This window comes from Staurois parvus, unplaced genomic scaffold (genome assembly GCF_062004578.1).
Source record: "Staurois parvus isolate SC_StPar_1 unplaced genomic scaffold, SC_StPar_1.0 ptg000384l, whole genome shotgun sequence".
NCBI lineage: Eukaryota > Metazoa > Chordata > Amphibia > Anura > Ranidae > Staurois > Staurois parvus.
Genome location: NW_028318180.1, coordinates 537,171 through 554,778, shown reverse-complemented (window position 1 = coordinate 554,778; position 17,608 = coordinate 537,171). Strand labels below are relative to the sequence as shown.

Below are 17,608 nucleotides of genomic sequence, written 5' to 3'. Positions count from 1 at the left end.
CCCTCATATAGTAATTCATCCCTCATATAGTATTTCATCCCTCATATAGTAATTCATCCCTCATATAGTATTTCATCCCTCATATAGTATTTCATCCCCCCATATAGTAATTCATCCCTCATATAGTATTTCATCCCTCATATAGTAATTCATCCCCCATATAGTAATTCATCCCTCATATAGTAATTCATCCCTCATATAGTATTTCATCCCCCCATATAGTATTTCATCCCCCCATATAGTATTTCATCCCCCCATATAGTATTTCATCCCCCATATAGTAATTCATCCCTCATAAAGTAATTCATCCCTCATATAGTATTTCATCCCCCCATATAGTATTTCATCCCTCATATAGTAATTCATCCCTCATATAGTATTTCATCCCTCATATAGTATTTCATCCCCCCATATAGTAATTCATCCCTCATAAAGTAATTCATCCCTCATATAGTATTTCATCCCCCACAGTACTATCCCCCCCCCCTTCTAGTAAGCCAAGTCCCCCGTGTCAATTCACTTACCTTTTGCGTTCCTCTCGCTGTCTTCCCGCGCCGTTCGGGTCTTCAGGGCGGACTGTGAGAGGAGCCTAGCTCCCCTCCCCTCACGTTCGGCACGCTGCCCCGCCTACACACATCCTGACAGCCACATCCGCGGGCCGGATTAAAAGGTCCGCGCGGACTTTTGGGGCTGCCAACCGAGAGGAGGCAGGGGAGCGGCCGACCGAGAGGAGGGAGGGGAGCAGGCGCCCGGCACACAGAAGAGCCGCATTAGAGTGGGTAAAGAGCCGCATGTGGCTCGCGAGCCGCGGCTTGCCGACCACTGGGCTAGGCTGTAGGCAGCTCAAAAGGATTTTACAGTTTATAGCTGGCTTTTCCCTAAGCTGAGCTGGGTTGTGCATTTCTCACTGTCGCCATTAGGTGTCACCGCTAGCACAGGTCATTGTATGAGATTGCACAATAGACTGAGTTATGAATATTTATATTTCTTTCAGTTAGCCCACTAAGGAGGTTCATGGCTTGGGTGCATGCTTGCCAAGGATATAAATATTTGGGGCAGGCCATATGCTCGCTCTCTTTTGCCTCAGGCTAAGTCCTGAAGAAGTGCTGCTGGAGGGAGCTCTGTGACTAGACCCAGAAGCCTATTGGGGCCTACATATGCTGAAGTGATCTGGAGGCTGTCCTGCCCGGTGTGGAAGAAGGTGAGCCAAGGTGAGAAGATCCAGGCGAGGTCCTCTTATGGAGAGAGCCAGGAAGAAGGATAATCTTGCAGAAGGGGCTGGTGACTCGCTTGGAGGATGCACTCGAATCTGAAAATGTCCTTGCAGTGTTGCCGGGTTGGCTTATTGGTTCTGACATTGTGAATCTAGGAAATCTGGAATGCACTCTCAGTGTTACCAGGTCGACTTAAAGGTGAGTAAGTCTGCACAAGTGCCCCCATAGGAAGCGACTTCCTATAGGAACACTTGCTGAAGAGGATTGGCAAGGAGCACCAGTGGGGGGACCTGAAAAAAGGAGGATTGGGGCTTCTCTTGCACAGAGCAGGTAAGTATGACATGTTTATTATTTTAATAGAAAAAAACAAGCATTAATACCACTTTAATTTAGATATGCATAAGGTCTGCTAAATGTAATTCTCTGTTGAGTGGGTGTTACTGCGGTGGTTGGCTCCACCTTACTCCACCCTCTGTTGAGAAAAATGAAAGGAAAAAGGATAGTCACATGACCTCTTTTTTCCTCGCCATTTTTATAATAAAAAAACCTAAGGCAAAGGTTAAAGTAAACCAAGAAAATTGTGTCTGTAAATTTGCATTCTCAAGGGACTATTGTGACAGGCAGAAGAACTGGAGATCCCATGCATCTCCACTGCTGTTTTTTTCATGCAGGCCTATTGCAGTGGGTCTTGATCTAGGCTAGTGGTTCCTAGTGTTCAGGTACCCCAATAAGTCATGTTTTCAGAATTTCCTTCACCTTGCATAGGTTCTTTAAATCAATGTCAATGACTTGGTATTCATGACAGCTGTTTTATCTAAGTGAAATTCCCAAAACATGGCTTGTTGCGTATACATGGGGACTGAGGTTGGGAACCAGTGATCTAGGCCATCATTGATCCACAGTCACTTAGTGGTTAAGCTGGAGACAATACAAGTATGTAAGATATTGAGCCTGTTTTCCAGATAGCTTTTGATCAAAGATCAGCAAACAAATGTTCAGAAAAAAGGCAACTCCTTGGAAAAAAGCTAGTTAATGTGCATCTCACTACATAGTGATGACTCCAGAGTGGCAATTTACTTGGTAGTTATGAGCTTACAAAACTGTTGCCCAGTGGTCCCAGAAAATGTATCAGTTGATTACTCAGTATGTACGCTAGACCTGTGGCCTCAACTGGCCCAATCTTGTGCCTTCCCACCAGCATCCTTTTTAAGAAAAGTTTAGTGTGATAGGTGATATAATCAAAAGACAACTGAAGAAGTTTGTCTCCCACAAGTTTTGACTCAAATTAGTTTTGCTCAAAATACATCACCATTGTATAAATAAAGAGTTTAAGCCAGTCATCCCTGTGGGTACCAATCCTACTGCTATCACTACCACTGACTGCTGTACTATTTATTTATTGCAACCTTTTCCATATTCCACAAGTCCCAAGCACCTGGCAGATTGTTATATATTCTAATTATTTATAAATGTCAGTATAACAGTTGTCTAGAAAAAATTAAATTGACCACGGTTATAATAAGGTTGGTTAGCAAAACACAGTTATTTTCTCTTCAGTTATAACATACAGTATGATTTTGTAATCATAATTCTGGCACAGATTATTGTGGAGATGCTAGATAGAATGAAGTAATCAAAGGATGCATCAAAACAATACTCCCCCACCCACACAGACACTTTTTACTCTGTAAGTTTAATTTTATTTGTATTTGGAAAGGTTTTCTCTTATAAATTGTGAAAAGGCATAGCCGTGTTGGGTATTCAACTTATAGGTCATGTTAGAAAGAAAAGTGTAGTTTCCACACCTCTCCCCTATCAATTAAATCTCCACACAGACCTCTGAAGTTAATGGATGTGCCAGGCAGTGTTACATCTTATATTCCCTGAATGTCTGTGCTGCAGTGGGCAATCGTGACTACAAGTGCTATAGAAATTAAATGAAGAATCAAGATCGCAATACACTGTCATGTGTTTGGCTTTTTTTTCCTGTTTACTTATGGCTGAATTATGCTAAAAAATATAATGTTTTTGTGCCACTTTTAGATTCCTCATGTAAACGCCCACCAACAATTCCTAATGCAGTATTCAAAGTAGTACAAAGGAAGGCCACATACTTGGCAGGTGAAAGAGTAATTTATGAGTGTGCTGATGGCTATACGATGGGACAAAATGCAAATTCTATCACCTGCGAGGACTCAAATTGGACAAAAGGACCAGAATGCAAACGTAGGTGCTTTTTCATTCCAGTTTATATAACTGTATGACCTTATAATATTTTACTTTTGCCTTAGACAACATAAAACATTTCAAACATACTGGTACTTTTGTATGGTGTCACATTATTATTACTTCATTATTATTTATGGGAAATATTTTAGGACCTTTTTGGTCACACGGATAGTAGTATTGCACGTTGATTTGTGCATTTAGGTATTATGGTCACTTATGTTGATGCCATCTTTTGGGCATCTGGGAGTTCACTTTTATCACTTTTAGCCTTCTGCATTCAGGACGGCTTGTAACCATTCACTATCTATTGTGTTTCCATCACTGACCTTTTCCCTCGGTCAGCACTCTTCCCGATTTGGTTCTCACTATCAATTTGCATTAATATTTATAAGGCATTATTGGATGTCATTTTCAGACATCTGGGAGCACATTTACACCTTATGATATTAAGGGAGGTTTTTATTCACATTTCCATTGTACACTATATCACACTGACCATTTTTCCTGGTCACTCCGTGGCTTTTTTTTTTTTTTTTCTTTTTGTTTCTTCAGTTCTGTGGTACTACATATTTGTGGTTCAATGTTTTCACTTGTTTTAACCATTACTGGGTTACACTGTTTATTATGATTCATGTATGTGGATGAAGTCATATAATTCTTTGGGATAGCGCTACACCATTTTGTTTTGAATATACATATTTTTCTATATCGGCATATAGTCAGGTAATAGCAGCTCTCCCTTTCTTTATTGCACAGGCAGGTAGCGCAGGAGGTTCATTCTATATATTTATTTATGGCATTAACTTCCACCTCTTCATTTAAACCCCCAGGTGACAGTGTTCCTAAGATCCAATGTCTCCTGGTCAGTGGTGTATCAGCTGTTGGTGTAATTTGTGTAGTGCACATGAACTCCAAGGAGAAAGGGGGCCCACTGTGCCCTTACACATTGTATCACATGGGAAAACACCATTCCATTCTTTCTTGAGGGAAATTTGCTGCAGCTGCGAGTGACAATTGCAGCTGCAGCAAAGATCCCCCACGCCCTTGTGCTGGCAAGGTGATTGGGTGCCGGTCAAATGTTGGGGGGTAGGTCCTTGTTTACATGGGAAGGTGGACTGGTATTGGCTATTGCTGAGGCCATTTACAGTCCTGCTAGCCCCACCTATTGGACCTGGGGAAAAGAGGAAGAGAGCTTACGCTGGAGACAACAGAAACCATCAAGTCCAAGGATGGTGATAAACTGTGCAGGGGAATGCTGTGTAGCTGTACTGTGAGATAGACGGTCATTTACTCCTAACCTCCAAACTCTGCACCACTTACTCCTAATCTCTGGACTCTACATCCCCTTGTTCCTGACCTGTGGACCCTTACTACTGACCCTGAACTCTGCGCCACTAACTCCTGAACTCTGGCCTCTGCATCAAATAATGTGTGTAATATACAAAACTGAACAACCTGCAATACATACAGTATACCGTCAAATAATATATGATATACAGCAGGGCTTGAAAAAGCCGCTTGGTTGTCCGCCAAATGCAAGGAGAAATTCTTGTGTGGTGAGCGGCGAGCACAGATGATGGAGCGGCTGCACCTGCTCTCCAAGCCTCATTGTGAAGCCGAGTTCCGGTTTCCAACTTCCGGTTTCTGGGTTCTTCAGCACGCCATTACACTGGCAGTGCCGCTGAGGGGACAGGTGCAGGAGAGGTCCGCTCCCCTCTGCTGAGAGGAGACACCCTCTCCCCCGCCGCAGGGGACTCGAGGAGAGGTCCGCTCTCCCCTGCCGCGGGGGACACAAGCAAAGGCCCGCTCTCCACCGCCTTGTGGGACACGAGGCCCACTCTCCACCACCTTGGGGGTGCCACACTTCTCTAAGGTCTCTGCTGGAGATAAAAAATACATGTTTACAGTAACTATTATTCCATGTTTTTTGGCATCAAAATAAGCACTTTTTCTTATGCTATACTTCTGTAAACTAAACTTACATCTTTTAAAAGAGACTTTAGTTACTAAAGTCTCTTTTTAAAGATGCAGGATATAAACAAAATAAATACAAAATGTTCACTACAGGTTTAAAGCTATAAATCTTGATATTTTGATTGCACCCTATTGCTATTAAGCTATTGCTGTTATGTTTAAATTTACATAATAAAGCTATGTTATAATTGCAGTTTTTTTATATTTTGGACTCTTTATTCTAAAGAAAAATGTAACTTCATAAGCTTTAAGGGGGTGTGGTTGGGGGCAGAGCTGGGGGCGGGGTTGGAGGAACGGGCAGGGAGTGGGGTTGGAGGTGGACCTGGACAAGCTTGGGTGGGGCAGCTGGTGGAGAGTAAGGTTTGTGCCTGGCTAGTAAATTTTAAGCCCTGATATACAGTACAATGCAGTGCAAAAGAAACACATATACATGTAAGTCCCTAATCAAATGTGAAGAAAAAGGTGCTCCGTGCTTAACCACTTGCCTACTGGGCACTTCCTGCCCAGACCAATTTTCAGCTTTCAGCGCTGTCGCACTTTGAATGACAATTGCGCAGTCATGCAACACTGTATGAAATATATATAAAATTTCACAATATGAAATTTTTATCATTTTTTTCACACAAATAGAGCTTTCTTTTGTTGATAATTAATCGCCACTGGGTGTTTTATTTTTTGCGCTTTAAACAAAAAAATGTTTTCTTTGTTTCTATCATAAAATTTTGCAATTGTGTGCGTTGATGAGGCTGCACTGATAGGCAGCACTAATGAGCAGCATTGAAGGGCACTGATAGGCAGCACTGATGAGGTGACATGGATAGGCAGCACTGATGGGCACTGATAGGAGGCACTGAGAGGCGGCATTGATAGGTGGCACTGATGAGCTGGCACTGATGATACTGCACTGATGGACAGCACTGATGGGTGGCACTGCAGGGAACAGGTGGAAAACAATAAAAAGAAATCGTATCCCCAAAAACAAATTTAAAAAAAAGTCAAAAAATTAAATTTCCTTTCATTAGCAAACCAAAACAATTTTTGACTTTGGATATATTTTAAAATAGAAAATGATAGAAATAATAGTAAATAGTTAAAAAAAAAAAAGTGTACAAATATGTGGTTGTGTGAGTTGAGTTGTACTTTTTTTGTTTTAGGAATTGGACAGACCTGCGGTGCACCACCAGTAGTACAATCTGGAGACATCACAGAAATAAAAGCAAAGACCTATCAATCAGGCTCTTCTGTAACATATAAGTGTGCAAATTATTATAAACTTGAAGGAAAGCAAGTAATTACATGTAAAGATGGAGAATGGGAAAAGGAGCCAGTCTGTCGAGGTATGGTGATTTTCAGTATTTATGGAGAGTTTTTCACACTTTGGCCTTCTGAGATAGGTGCACGTACTGTTTTTATATTATTCTCCCAACAATTTAATTCTGGAGTCACTCAGTATCCGATAACATACACACCAAATATCTACTCCTAGATGCAGCGTACCTTTTTTAAATTTTGTATGTGAATGTTGAAGCTTGGCATGCACTAGTTTACAGAACGGTGCATTTTTTAAAAAGTTTAAATCTTTATTAAGATTTCAAAAAGAAAGGAATACAAAAACAAAATCACATCAGAAATTGCAGTATGCTGCTAGAGTTAAAACAACCCAAGTATTATAACAAAAATAGGGTGGTGTAATCCACAATCCTAGTGGAAGCGATGGTAGAAACAGATAATAAATGTTACCATTAGTGCAAATAAACATAGGAAGGAGGTTCCTATTGGATTTGTACTGGCAGTGGCTAATGATGAGAGTTTTAGGGTGTGGATTAGGCTTATATTTTGCCTTTAAGGTTGGGATCAGTTTTTAACATGAGAGTAATACATATACGGTCTACATATGATCCAGGGATCCCAGTTTGAATAAAACTTGGGTAATGTGAAATGAACCTTAGTAAACATACTGTATATTCAGTAGGGAAATGGTCATTAAGAATGGAAATAGTCTCAGAAGGAGTTGGAGGCTAAGGGCATTTCCAGTTCCTGGCAAGTGCTAAGTGAGCTGCTATAAGGGTGTGTGCTATAAAGGTGTTAAATTTAGAAGACCACAAAGTCATTAACAGGCTCAATAGGATTCGAGGTTCAGGGGGGAAAGGAACCTGAATTACAGAAGTTATAAATGTAGCGATATCTGACCAATACAGAGTAAAATTTGGGTACAATGGCAGGAATTCATTGACTGGCTCAAGTTGAGCGCAGGAGGGCACATTGCACAGGAGGGCCATTGTAAATGCACAGGAGGGCACATTGAATAAGAGGGCCATTGTAAATGGGCCAAATAAAAACGATCAGACTGTGTCCATTTAATAAAAAAACATTTCTAGGCTAAAAAGTGTATTTGCAAAATGGTGAAAAATTAAGATACGCATAACTGGTAAGAGTCATTAGCAACCATTATAGCCCATCAATTCAGCGTTAAAATAAAACAACAGTCCTAAAATTATTTTATACCTCTGGCATGAGCAGCAATGTCTAATATGTAATATGTACAGTATATGTGACAATTAAATGGGCTTTCATTTTGGCCCTCTCTTTTTGAGAATCATAGGTATGCTGTTATGATGATTTTTTTTAATTCAACACATTTTGAATTACAAACCTGGAAAAGCATAAATATGGGATATTTGGAAACTCCAAGCCATTGACTCAAAATTATTAAAGCCAGACAGAGCTTGGCAACTTGTCTTTTCAGGAGGCATTTAAAGGCAACTCCCATACTTCTGTATTCATAGGTATACTTCAAGGGCAAGTGTAGTATGTTGTCTGAACAATGCCTGCATTGGGCTGCACTTGTCAGTTTTGCAGAGTACTGCTGCAAAACTGACAAGTGCTACTACATTTAGTGCTATGTAAGTGGCAGCCATATTAACCTGCATTTTGAGACTTTGTAGCTTTGAGTAGTGTTTGGCAGGCAGGTGCATTGATTTACTTTCTGAAATTTATAGCGGGATCCTTGAATGGTTTCCTAGTGCATGGTGGCATCATACAATGGGTTGTGGCTCAGCCCCCCAACCTGATAGTACTGCTTAGCTATAAATCAAAGACAGACCTGGCTCACAGCTTTCTCCTTTTTGTCCTCTCCTGATCAGGACTTGAGTCAAAAAGTATCCCTTACTACCTATATAAAAATAATCCCCCTGCGCTCCAATGGTATGAACAAACACAACCCCACATATATGCAAGCTGCTATCACCTATTCCAAATACCACAGAAAGTATGACATAAAAAAACAAATATTGGTGAAAGCGCTTCACATGAAAAACTAAATAAGTACAATGATATAAAAATACATGTAAAGTGACCACACTGTATTGAAAGGTATTGATAACTAGTGCTAAATAATCCCCCCAAAAAATATATAAGTGCCAAGTGCTGAAAGTGCAAAACAGGTCATGCGTTTGCTGACTAGATCGTGCCAAAATACAATATATGCACAGTAAACATAATACACAATAACATTGCACACTCTAACTGAAAGTGGAAAGTGCTCAGTATGAGTATGAATATTGGTTAAAAGTAAAATCCACTATAAAGTGCAAAACAGGTCATGTGTTTGCTGACTAGATAGGATCCTGATGAACCAACATGACATCGTGGAGTAACGCGTAGAGCGCAGTGACGTACTTCCAGTTACACATTTCCGGCAGGCGCCATCTTTGAACACCCAGCACCTTGCAGTACATCCACAGCACATGGGAGACCAGCTGTATGAGATCTGCTATACTGTGAGTGTTCTCTTTCAGCTTGTTTTCATCTGCTATATGGAATAAACGGCATTTCACTATGGAGGATCTCTTCGTCTACCTCTCTATGGCCTTGTGATTATACCGGGGGTATTACCATCTGAGAGCATAAGTGACCTGGCAGAGGAGATCGAGTGGTACTACAGGAGAATTATTACAGAGATCCCCAGTCTGGTGGAGTTATATTACCTAAAGCATTGTGGCCCTTAGGGGTCGCATGGTTAAGGTGAGGAGGCACTTTAGTAACTTTTGGATTACGATATACATGTGCGGCATGCTAACACGCATCATGTTTGGAGTGAGGAATTGAAGCACCGACATAGCGGTGTTTGTTTGCACATGATATGTCAAGCACTTTGTTATTGCACTTTATTGTGGATTTTACTTTTAACTAATATTTATACTCATACTGAGCACCTGTCACTTTCAGTTAGAGTGTGCAATGTTATTGTGTATTATGTTTACTGTGCATATATTGTATTTTGGCATGATCTAGTCAGCAAACGCATGACCTGTTTTGCACTTTCAGCACTTGGCACTTATATATTTTTTGGAGGGATTATTTAGCACTAGTTATCAATACCTTTCAATACAGTGTGGTCCCTTTACATGTATTTTTATATCATTGTACTTATTTAGTTTCACCAATATTTGTTTTTTTATGTCATACATCCCTTACTACTTGTTTCCCCAGCCAGGTCCAGCCTCTCATGGGTGAAAGACCTTCCTGTTCCACCTCTAAATGAGCTATATGATTGCAGCCCCATTTTGGTGGTGCAGGCCTGTCAGGCCTGTCAAAGAAAGTCTTAAACAAGCCTTAGAGTAAGTGGCAGCATTTTCCCCTTTGCTTTACTCTATTCTCTGTTTGTCAGTGCTTTCCTGCACCTGTCTGTGTTGTGGGCATTTACCATTTCCAAGATGGCCGCAGCAGTGAAAGTACTCTCTGAGCATGGATGACAGGAAGTGATGCAGCCACCGTAAGCAGTTTCCTGGCTTGCTCTTTTCCGAAATGGTGCGGGGATCCGCAACAGCAATCTGAGCATGCTGAAGCACTGATATCATCACTAATGGCCAGGGGTGCTAGTTTTAAATGGCTTTAAGGCATTTTCGGGCAACGCTTGGTGGTGTTCTCTAATCGTGCATGCTGGATGCTTTTGTGGTCATTTTCTTCAGGTATGTTTATGGCATTCGCCTGGGCTCTTTCTATCCCAAGTTCATTTTCTATGCTTGCTCTGGGATCATTGTGTCATGCTGTGTTTCATTTCAAACTGTTTCATCTTGTCTCTATGGAGAATGCTGCCCAGTCAGACAGCCCATTACCTGTAAGGTAAAGGGATTAGGTAAGTAGTGAAGATAGTGAGAAAAAGAGAGCACCTGGTCCCAATGCTATTGTAAGAGCAATAGCCCTGCAAGGACCTTAAGTTGAAGAGAGCCCTCTAAAGGCCAAGACAAGTTGCCATCTACTGTAGGCACAGACATCCTAGGCAATGTTAATCAAGGTCATCATCCTGCCTATGACCTTTCTTATTATTGTTGCTCCCCGTCTACAAAACACCACGTTACCAGTCCTAATAGTTGCTGTTTGTGGTGTAAAGTCATTGCCTGACAAGCTAGTATGTCAAGTCTGCTTGGAGCAAGTGGCCTACAGCCCTGCAAGGACCTCAAGAGAAAAGGAGCCCCCCGAAGGCCAAAACAAGTCACCATCTAGGCGTAGACATCCTATGCAATGTTCATCAATATCATCATCTTGCCTCATATTATCATTGCTCCCTAGTTACAAAGCATCACAGGTTACCAGCCCTGATAGTTGCTGGGTTTGTGGTGGAAAGTCATTGCCTGACAAGCTAGTTGTCAGGAATGGAGATTTTTTATTAAGTTGTTACTTGCAATCAGTAAACAAACTTATTTTATACAAAACTCACAATGAATAAACCAAACATATTGACTCAGATTATAAACGGGAAACTTCCCCAAAAAAAAATTACGGTTTATGAACAAGAAAACCATTTCAGTCTTTATGGCTTGTACTAATAGAAAGTTCATAACCTGCAAGAAAAACATAACTTTACCAGCCAAGAAAAAAAATAACATTAACACAGGAACAGGGCTTGCATCAATGGCCTTTCTGGCCTATTATCATCATATGAAAGCAAAGAGAAAATCAGCCTTTATGGCCCAAACCATCATGATTATAACATTTCAATTTCAATGATTTTACATACAAAGGACAATACTTACACGAGAGGGCCTTTATGTCCCAACCTCTAATACACACCATTCTTAAACACAACCCCAAACTCCCTCAGCCCAGAGTTCTACTCACTCTGAACTCCTAAGAATAGCTTAGGGAAACCTTACATCCTACAAACCACCCAAAAAAAAGGGTAAGAAACTTAGATCTTCAGTGAATGCAGCCTTCCGTAAAAAAGAACCATACTTACCAAAATCGAAGGGAGTGATATAAGAGAAACAGAGACAGGAATCACCACCCAAGATCAACAGATGGCAGCAACCGACCTGATGTTCCTCCACGCCTGCATCCAGGCCTTTTGCCGCCCCATTTCTCTCAAGACCCCAAATCTTCCCAACTTCACCAAGAATGCCACACACCACCACCTGGACGGGGAGGACTTTCTGCCGGATTGAGACCTGACACCGTGCATTCCACGTGTAATAACGGACCACTAAGCTGACTAGGAAAAGGGTGTCCAAATAAAAACCCTGGCGACTTTCAAATGCTCCATACACCCACTATGCATAAGACATGCAGCTCAGGAAAGGAACACCCAGAGCCCCACCCACCTCTTTATACACCTCTACGTTGAAAGAACACGAAAGCAAGAAGTGGTCCATAGTCTCCACTTCCCCCTGACACTCCAACCTCGGACAACCACGGTCATCCAGAGGACGGTACTTCAGGTTACCTCTCACATAGCCTGCCATGGAAAGCGAGCCAGGCCTGGTCCCTAAACTTCAAAGGAATCTGTTCCAGATTAATCAATTTTAAACCCTCCCTCATAATATGACCTGGGCAATCCTTCAAGGCAAGCGGAGCACGAAAGGCGGTCGCCACAATCCTCTCACCCAGGAGTCTCCTAGGAAGGACCTGACCTCCTCCGCCATCACATGCCACCGCCTGAGTAACTTCAGACTCTGGGCCACATAAGCCGGGAGCTTACCATGCTTAACGCGCAGGCTTTTCACTAGCCCGCCACTCTCCCAACAGCTCAGAAAGGGTCTAAATCAGATCCGAAACAGTCCTACCCATACAGGCGGCCTCTCTGCCAACATGCTACCAAAGTTATGTTTAATAAACATCAGAGAGAAAAAAACTATTGGGTTAACCATACCTAGGCCACCCTCCCACCTGGATGAGTAAGTCACGTCTCGCTTGACAAGGTTCAGGCTGTTCCCCCATAACATCTGGAAGAAGCAGCGGTAGACCTGTCAAGGTCCTACCTTTCCTCAGGGCTTGTGCTGCTCCATGTGCTGGCATCCATCTTAGGTGTCTGCAAAGCATTGTGGGATCCTTTATGCTTTCAGCCCTCTGCGGCTTCACCCCCAGGAGGTGGCGGCTTATCACATATAAGTCTGCTGTTTGTAGCTGTCCATAGCATTCATGTCCTGTCTCTTGCACAGCAGCAAGCTCCTGTTTAGATACTTATTGCTTTCCTGGATACCGACTCGGCTTTGGTTAAGACTCCTCCTGGCTTCTGACCCCGGCTCTGGTGACGATTCTTCCTGGCTCCTGATCCCGGCTCTGGCGACGATTCTTCCTGGCTCCTGATCCCGGCTCTGGTGACGATTTTTGCTGTTGGACTTGCATAGACTCTTGTCTTATTTTGATATTAATAAACCTACCTTTTAATTGCACCTCCTTGTGTGTCTGGCTCCTTGCTCCCTGACACTACACGAATGCCATGAATCCTGATGGTGCAGGTATGCCCTCACTCCCTATGTTGGTTGCCAGACTTGATCAGCAGGATATCTTGTTGGGTCAGTTCACTCAGGCATTGCAGACGCTGCTTGCACGCACAGCACACCTTACTCCTGGTGCTATTAGGCTGGTTGTCACTCCTGTGGTCGCTCCCACTGTTGCTCCGGTTGTTGCGCCTACCTCCGCACTTGCAGCCGCACCTGCGGTGCCCAGAGGTATGACTGGTTCAGCCCCCCTTCCACAGCGCTTTGGGGGTGAGCCGAGTCAGTGTCGGGGTTTCCTTAACCAAGTGGGCATATATTTTGAATTGATACCCCACGCTTTTCCTACGGAGAGGTCAAAGGTGGGCTTCCTAATATTGCTGCTCTTGGACAAGGCCTTGGCTTGGGCAAATCCTTTATGGGAGACTGATAACCCTGTGATTCACGAGTTTGCCGGTTTTGTTGCCTCCTTCCGAACGGTATTTGATGTGCCTGCTCGCTCCGCCTCTGCTGCTAAGCTGCACATATCCATGCATCAGGGTTCACGAACCGTTGCCGTTACGCCATAGAATTTCGTACCCTGGCGTCAGAGGTGGGTTGGAACAATGAGGCTCTGGTGGCTGCTTTCTCTCATGGTCTCTCGGATGCATTGAAGGACGAGATTGCAGCCAAAGAACTGCCTGTGGAGCTCGAAGCACTCATTTCCTTCCTAATCCTGATTGACACCAGGCTCAGGGAGAGGCCTTCACTTAAGGAGCGTCTGCGGAGGCCTCCTAACCGATTGGCGCCTACAATTTCTGTCCCACCCCTTCCTCCCACGCCTCCTGGGGATGGCTTGTCTGGCAGTGAGCCCATGCAGCTGGGGTTTGCTCGCCTTTCCGAGGGGGAGCGGGCCTTGGGTCGGGAGGGTCGCTGCCTGTACTGTGATCTCGGTGGGCATTTTCGGCAGTCCTGTACGGTCCGTCCGGGAAACGCTCGCACTTGAGATCCTGTCGGGGGCAGATCTTGGGTGGAGCTTCCTCGTCCCCGGTTTCCCGCAAAGATAAACCGCTAATCACCGTTGTCCTTTCTTGGGCGGAAGGCTGGGTGACAGCCCAAGCATTGGTAGACTCTGATGCTGGCGGGTTGTTTATGGATAGTTCGTTTGCTGCCCAGTACTCCATTCCTCTGCAGGCTCAAGTTACTCCATTGGTCCTCGAGGCGATAGATGGCAGGCCCCTGCAACCACCGCAGGTTACCCACTAGACCCTGCCGGTTGAAGTAGCTATTGGGGCTGTTCACAGGGAGTTGGCCTGTTTCCAGGTCATTTCTTCCCCACACTACTCCGTGGTTTTGGGATATCCCTGGCTTCAGAAGCACAATCCGACCTTTGATTGGCGGTCGGACGAGATTCTCTCATGGTCTCCACAGTGTGGGGCCGGTTGCATCCGTGGACCTGTTAAGGTGTTGTGTGCCTCCTCGGACTCTGTGTTGCCCACTCACTATGGGGAGTACCTGTACGTGTTTGACAAGGTGCGCGCCGGTGCTCTGCCTCCTCATCGTCCAATTGTGCCATAACCTTACAACCCGGTGCCACTCCTCCGCGTGGCAGGGTGTATCCTCTTTCGGTTGTGGAGAATCAGGCCATGAAGGAGTACGTTGCGGATGCGCTTTCCCGGGGGGCACATTCGCAAGTCTACTTCTCCAGCATGAGCTGGCTTTTTCTTCGTGAAAAAGAAGGGCGGTGAGTTGCGTCCTTGCATTGATTTTAGGGGTCTCAATCGAATCACGATTAAGAATGCTTACCCAATTCCGTTGATTACCGAGTTGTTTGACCGCCTCAAGGGAGCAACGGTCTTTACTAAACTCGACCTTAGGGCTGCGTACAACCTTGTACGGATCAAGGAGGGCGACGAGTGGAAGACCGCGTTCAACACCAGAACCGGCCACTATGAATCCCTGGTTATGCCCTTCGGGTTGTGTAACGCGCCCGCGGTCTTTCAGGAGTTCATTAAGGATGTCTTTCGTGACTTGTTGTAGCAGTGCGTGGTGGTTTACTTGGACCACATCCTGGTTTACGCTACGTCTATGGAGTCTCATATCCAGGATGTTAAGCAGGTGCTGCAACGGTTACGTGAGAACGAGCTTTTCTGTGAGCTCGAGAAGTGTGAATTTCACCAATCCCAGGTTGCTTTTTTGGGCTACATTATTTCCGCTGTGGGATTTTCCATGGACCCTCAGAAGGTTTCAGCGGTTCTGCAGTGGCCTCGTCCCAGTGGTCTCTGGTCTATTCAGCGCTTTTTGGGATTCGCCAACTATTATTGGAAGTTTATCAGGAACTTCTCCACGCTGGCCAAGCCTCTCTCAGATCTGACCAAGAAGGGCAATAATCCCCACGAGTGGTCATCCGAGGCCAACTTAGCTTTCGAAGCTCTGAAATGCGCCTTCACTTCGGCTCCGATACTGATTCATCCCAGCCCTGGGTTGCCTTTTGTCCTCGAGGTTGATGCATCTGAGACGGGAGTAGGCGCCCTCCTGTCTCAGCGTCAGTCGCCCGATGGACCCCTACTTCCCTGTGGGTTCTACTCCAGGAAGCTTTCCTCCACAGAATGCAACTACCAGATTAGAAACAGGGAGTTGTTGGCCATTAATTAGGCTCTCAAGGAATGGAGGCACCTGCTCGAGGGTTCTGCGTTTCCGGTCCTCATTCTCACTGACCACAAGAACCTGACGTATCTCTCGGAAGCTAAGAGGTTGACGCCCGTCAGGCCAGATGGGCTCTGTTCTTGTCGTGTTTTAACTATGTGGTCTCCTATTTGCCTGGCTCCAAGAATGTCAGGGCTGATGCCTTGTCGCAGCAATACTCTGAGCTGTCCAGGGAGGACTCTGAGCCAACCTCGGTCATACCTCCGGATCAGATCCTGGCTGCCATTCGTACCAGTCTGACTTCTCCCCTTGGGGAGCAGATTTTGGTGGCTCAAACTGATGCTCCCTCTGAGAGACCGGCTGGTAGATGTTTCGTACCTGAGGGATTGCGCACCCGCTTGCTGCGTACCTACCATAATTCCAAGACTGCCGGTCATCCAGGGAGGAACCAGTTGTCCTGGGTCATTTCTCGTTTATTCTGGTGGCCATCTCTCCGTTCCGACATCGCCTCATATGTAGCGGCATGTTCTGTGCCCAGAATAAATCTTCCATTGGGCCTTCTGCAACCTATTCCCAATGGGGAGCGTCCCTGGTCACACCTGGGCATGGATTTTATTGTAGACCTCCCTGCGTCTCTAGGCCATACGGTCATTCTTATGGTCATTGATCGTTTCTCCAAGATGTGCCATTGTGTTCCGTTCAAGAAATTGCCGACTGCGCAAGAACTGGCTATGGTTTTCGCCAGGGAGATCTTTCGCTTGCATGGGTTACCTAAGGTGATTGTCTCAGACCGTGGGAGCCAGTTTGTGTCCAGGTTCTGGCGCGCCTTCTGCTCCCAGTTGGGTATCAAGCTCTCCTTCTCTTCGGCCTACCACCCGCAGTCCAATGGGGCTGCGGAGCGTTCCAACCAGGCCCTGGAACAATTCCTTCGCTGCTATATCTCAGACCATCAAGACAATTGGGTCAATCTCCTGCCATGGGCAGAGTTTGCGAGGAACTCTGCTGTCAACTCCTCCTTCGGGATGTCTTCCTTCATAGCCAACTATGGGTTCCAACCCGCTGTATTGCCTGAGTTGTTCTCGCCACAGGACATTCTGGCTGTGGATAACCATCTTGCTGCTCTGCGTTCCTCATGGGGGCAGATCCAGAGGTCCTTGAGGGACTCAGCTCAGCACCAGAAGCTCCAGGCTGATCGTAGACGGTTGCCCGCTCCTTCATACCAGGTCGGAGATCGGGTGTGGTTGTCCACTCGTAACCTCAATCTTCGGGTGCCCGCACCGAAACCCCGTTTTGTTGGTCCTTTCCGCATCCTCCGCAGGGTGAACCCGGTTGCCTATGCCCTTGCTCTTCCTCCTGGGATGTGTATCTCCAATGTCTTCCACGTATCCCTGTTGAAGCCTCTGGTCTGTAATCGCTTTACTGCCTCTCCTCTCGGTTGGTCCACGGTCGGGTGCAGTTCCTGGTCCATTGGCGTGGTTATGGTCCTGAGGAGCATTCCTGGGTTCCTTCCGCGGATGTTCATGCTCCTGCCCTCCTCCGCACGTTTCACGCCCGCTTTCCCTAGAAGCCTTATGTTGAGCCGCAGAGGGGGAGGGGTCCTTGAGGAGGAGGTACTGTCAAGTTCCTACCTTTCCTCAGGGCTTGTGCTGCTCCATGTGCTGGCATCCATCTTAGGTGTCTGCAAAGCATTGTGGGATCCTTTATGCTTTCAGGCCCTCTGCGGCTCCTCCCCCAGGAAGTGGCGGCTTATCACAGATAAGTCTGCTGTTTGTAACTGTCCATTGCATTCGTGTCTTGTCTCTTGCACAGCAGCAAGCTCCTGTTTAACTACTTATTGCTTTCCCGGATACC

The 17,608-nt window shown here is 45.1% G+C and overlaps 1 protein-coding gene across 1 annotated transcript in view; it reads left to right on the top strand.

Moving 5' to 3' along the window:
• Positions 1-17,608, top strand: part of LOC149455903 (complement factor H-like) — a 746,405-nt gene that overhangs the window by 519,439 nt on the left and 209,358 nt on the right. Inside the window, exons 13-14 of the mRNA XM_089685749.1 lie at positions 3,258-3,440; positions 6,572-6,754. Of these exons, the coding sequence (XP_089541875.1) occupies positions 3,258-3,440; positions 6,572-6,754 (366 nt within the window). The remainder of the gene's footprint in view (positions 1-3,257; positions 3,441-6,571; positions 6,755-17,608) is intronic.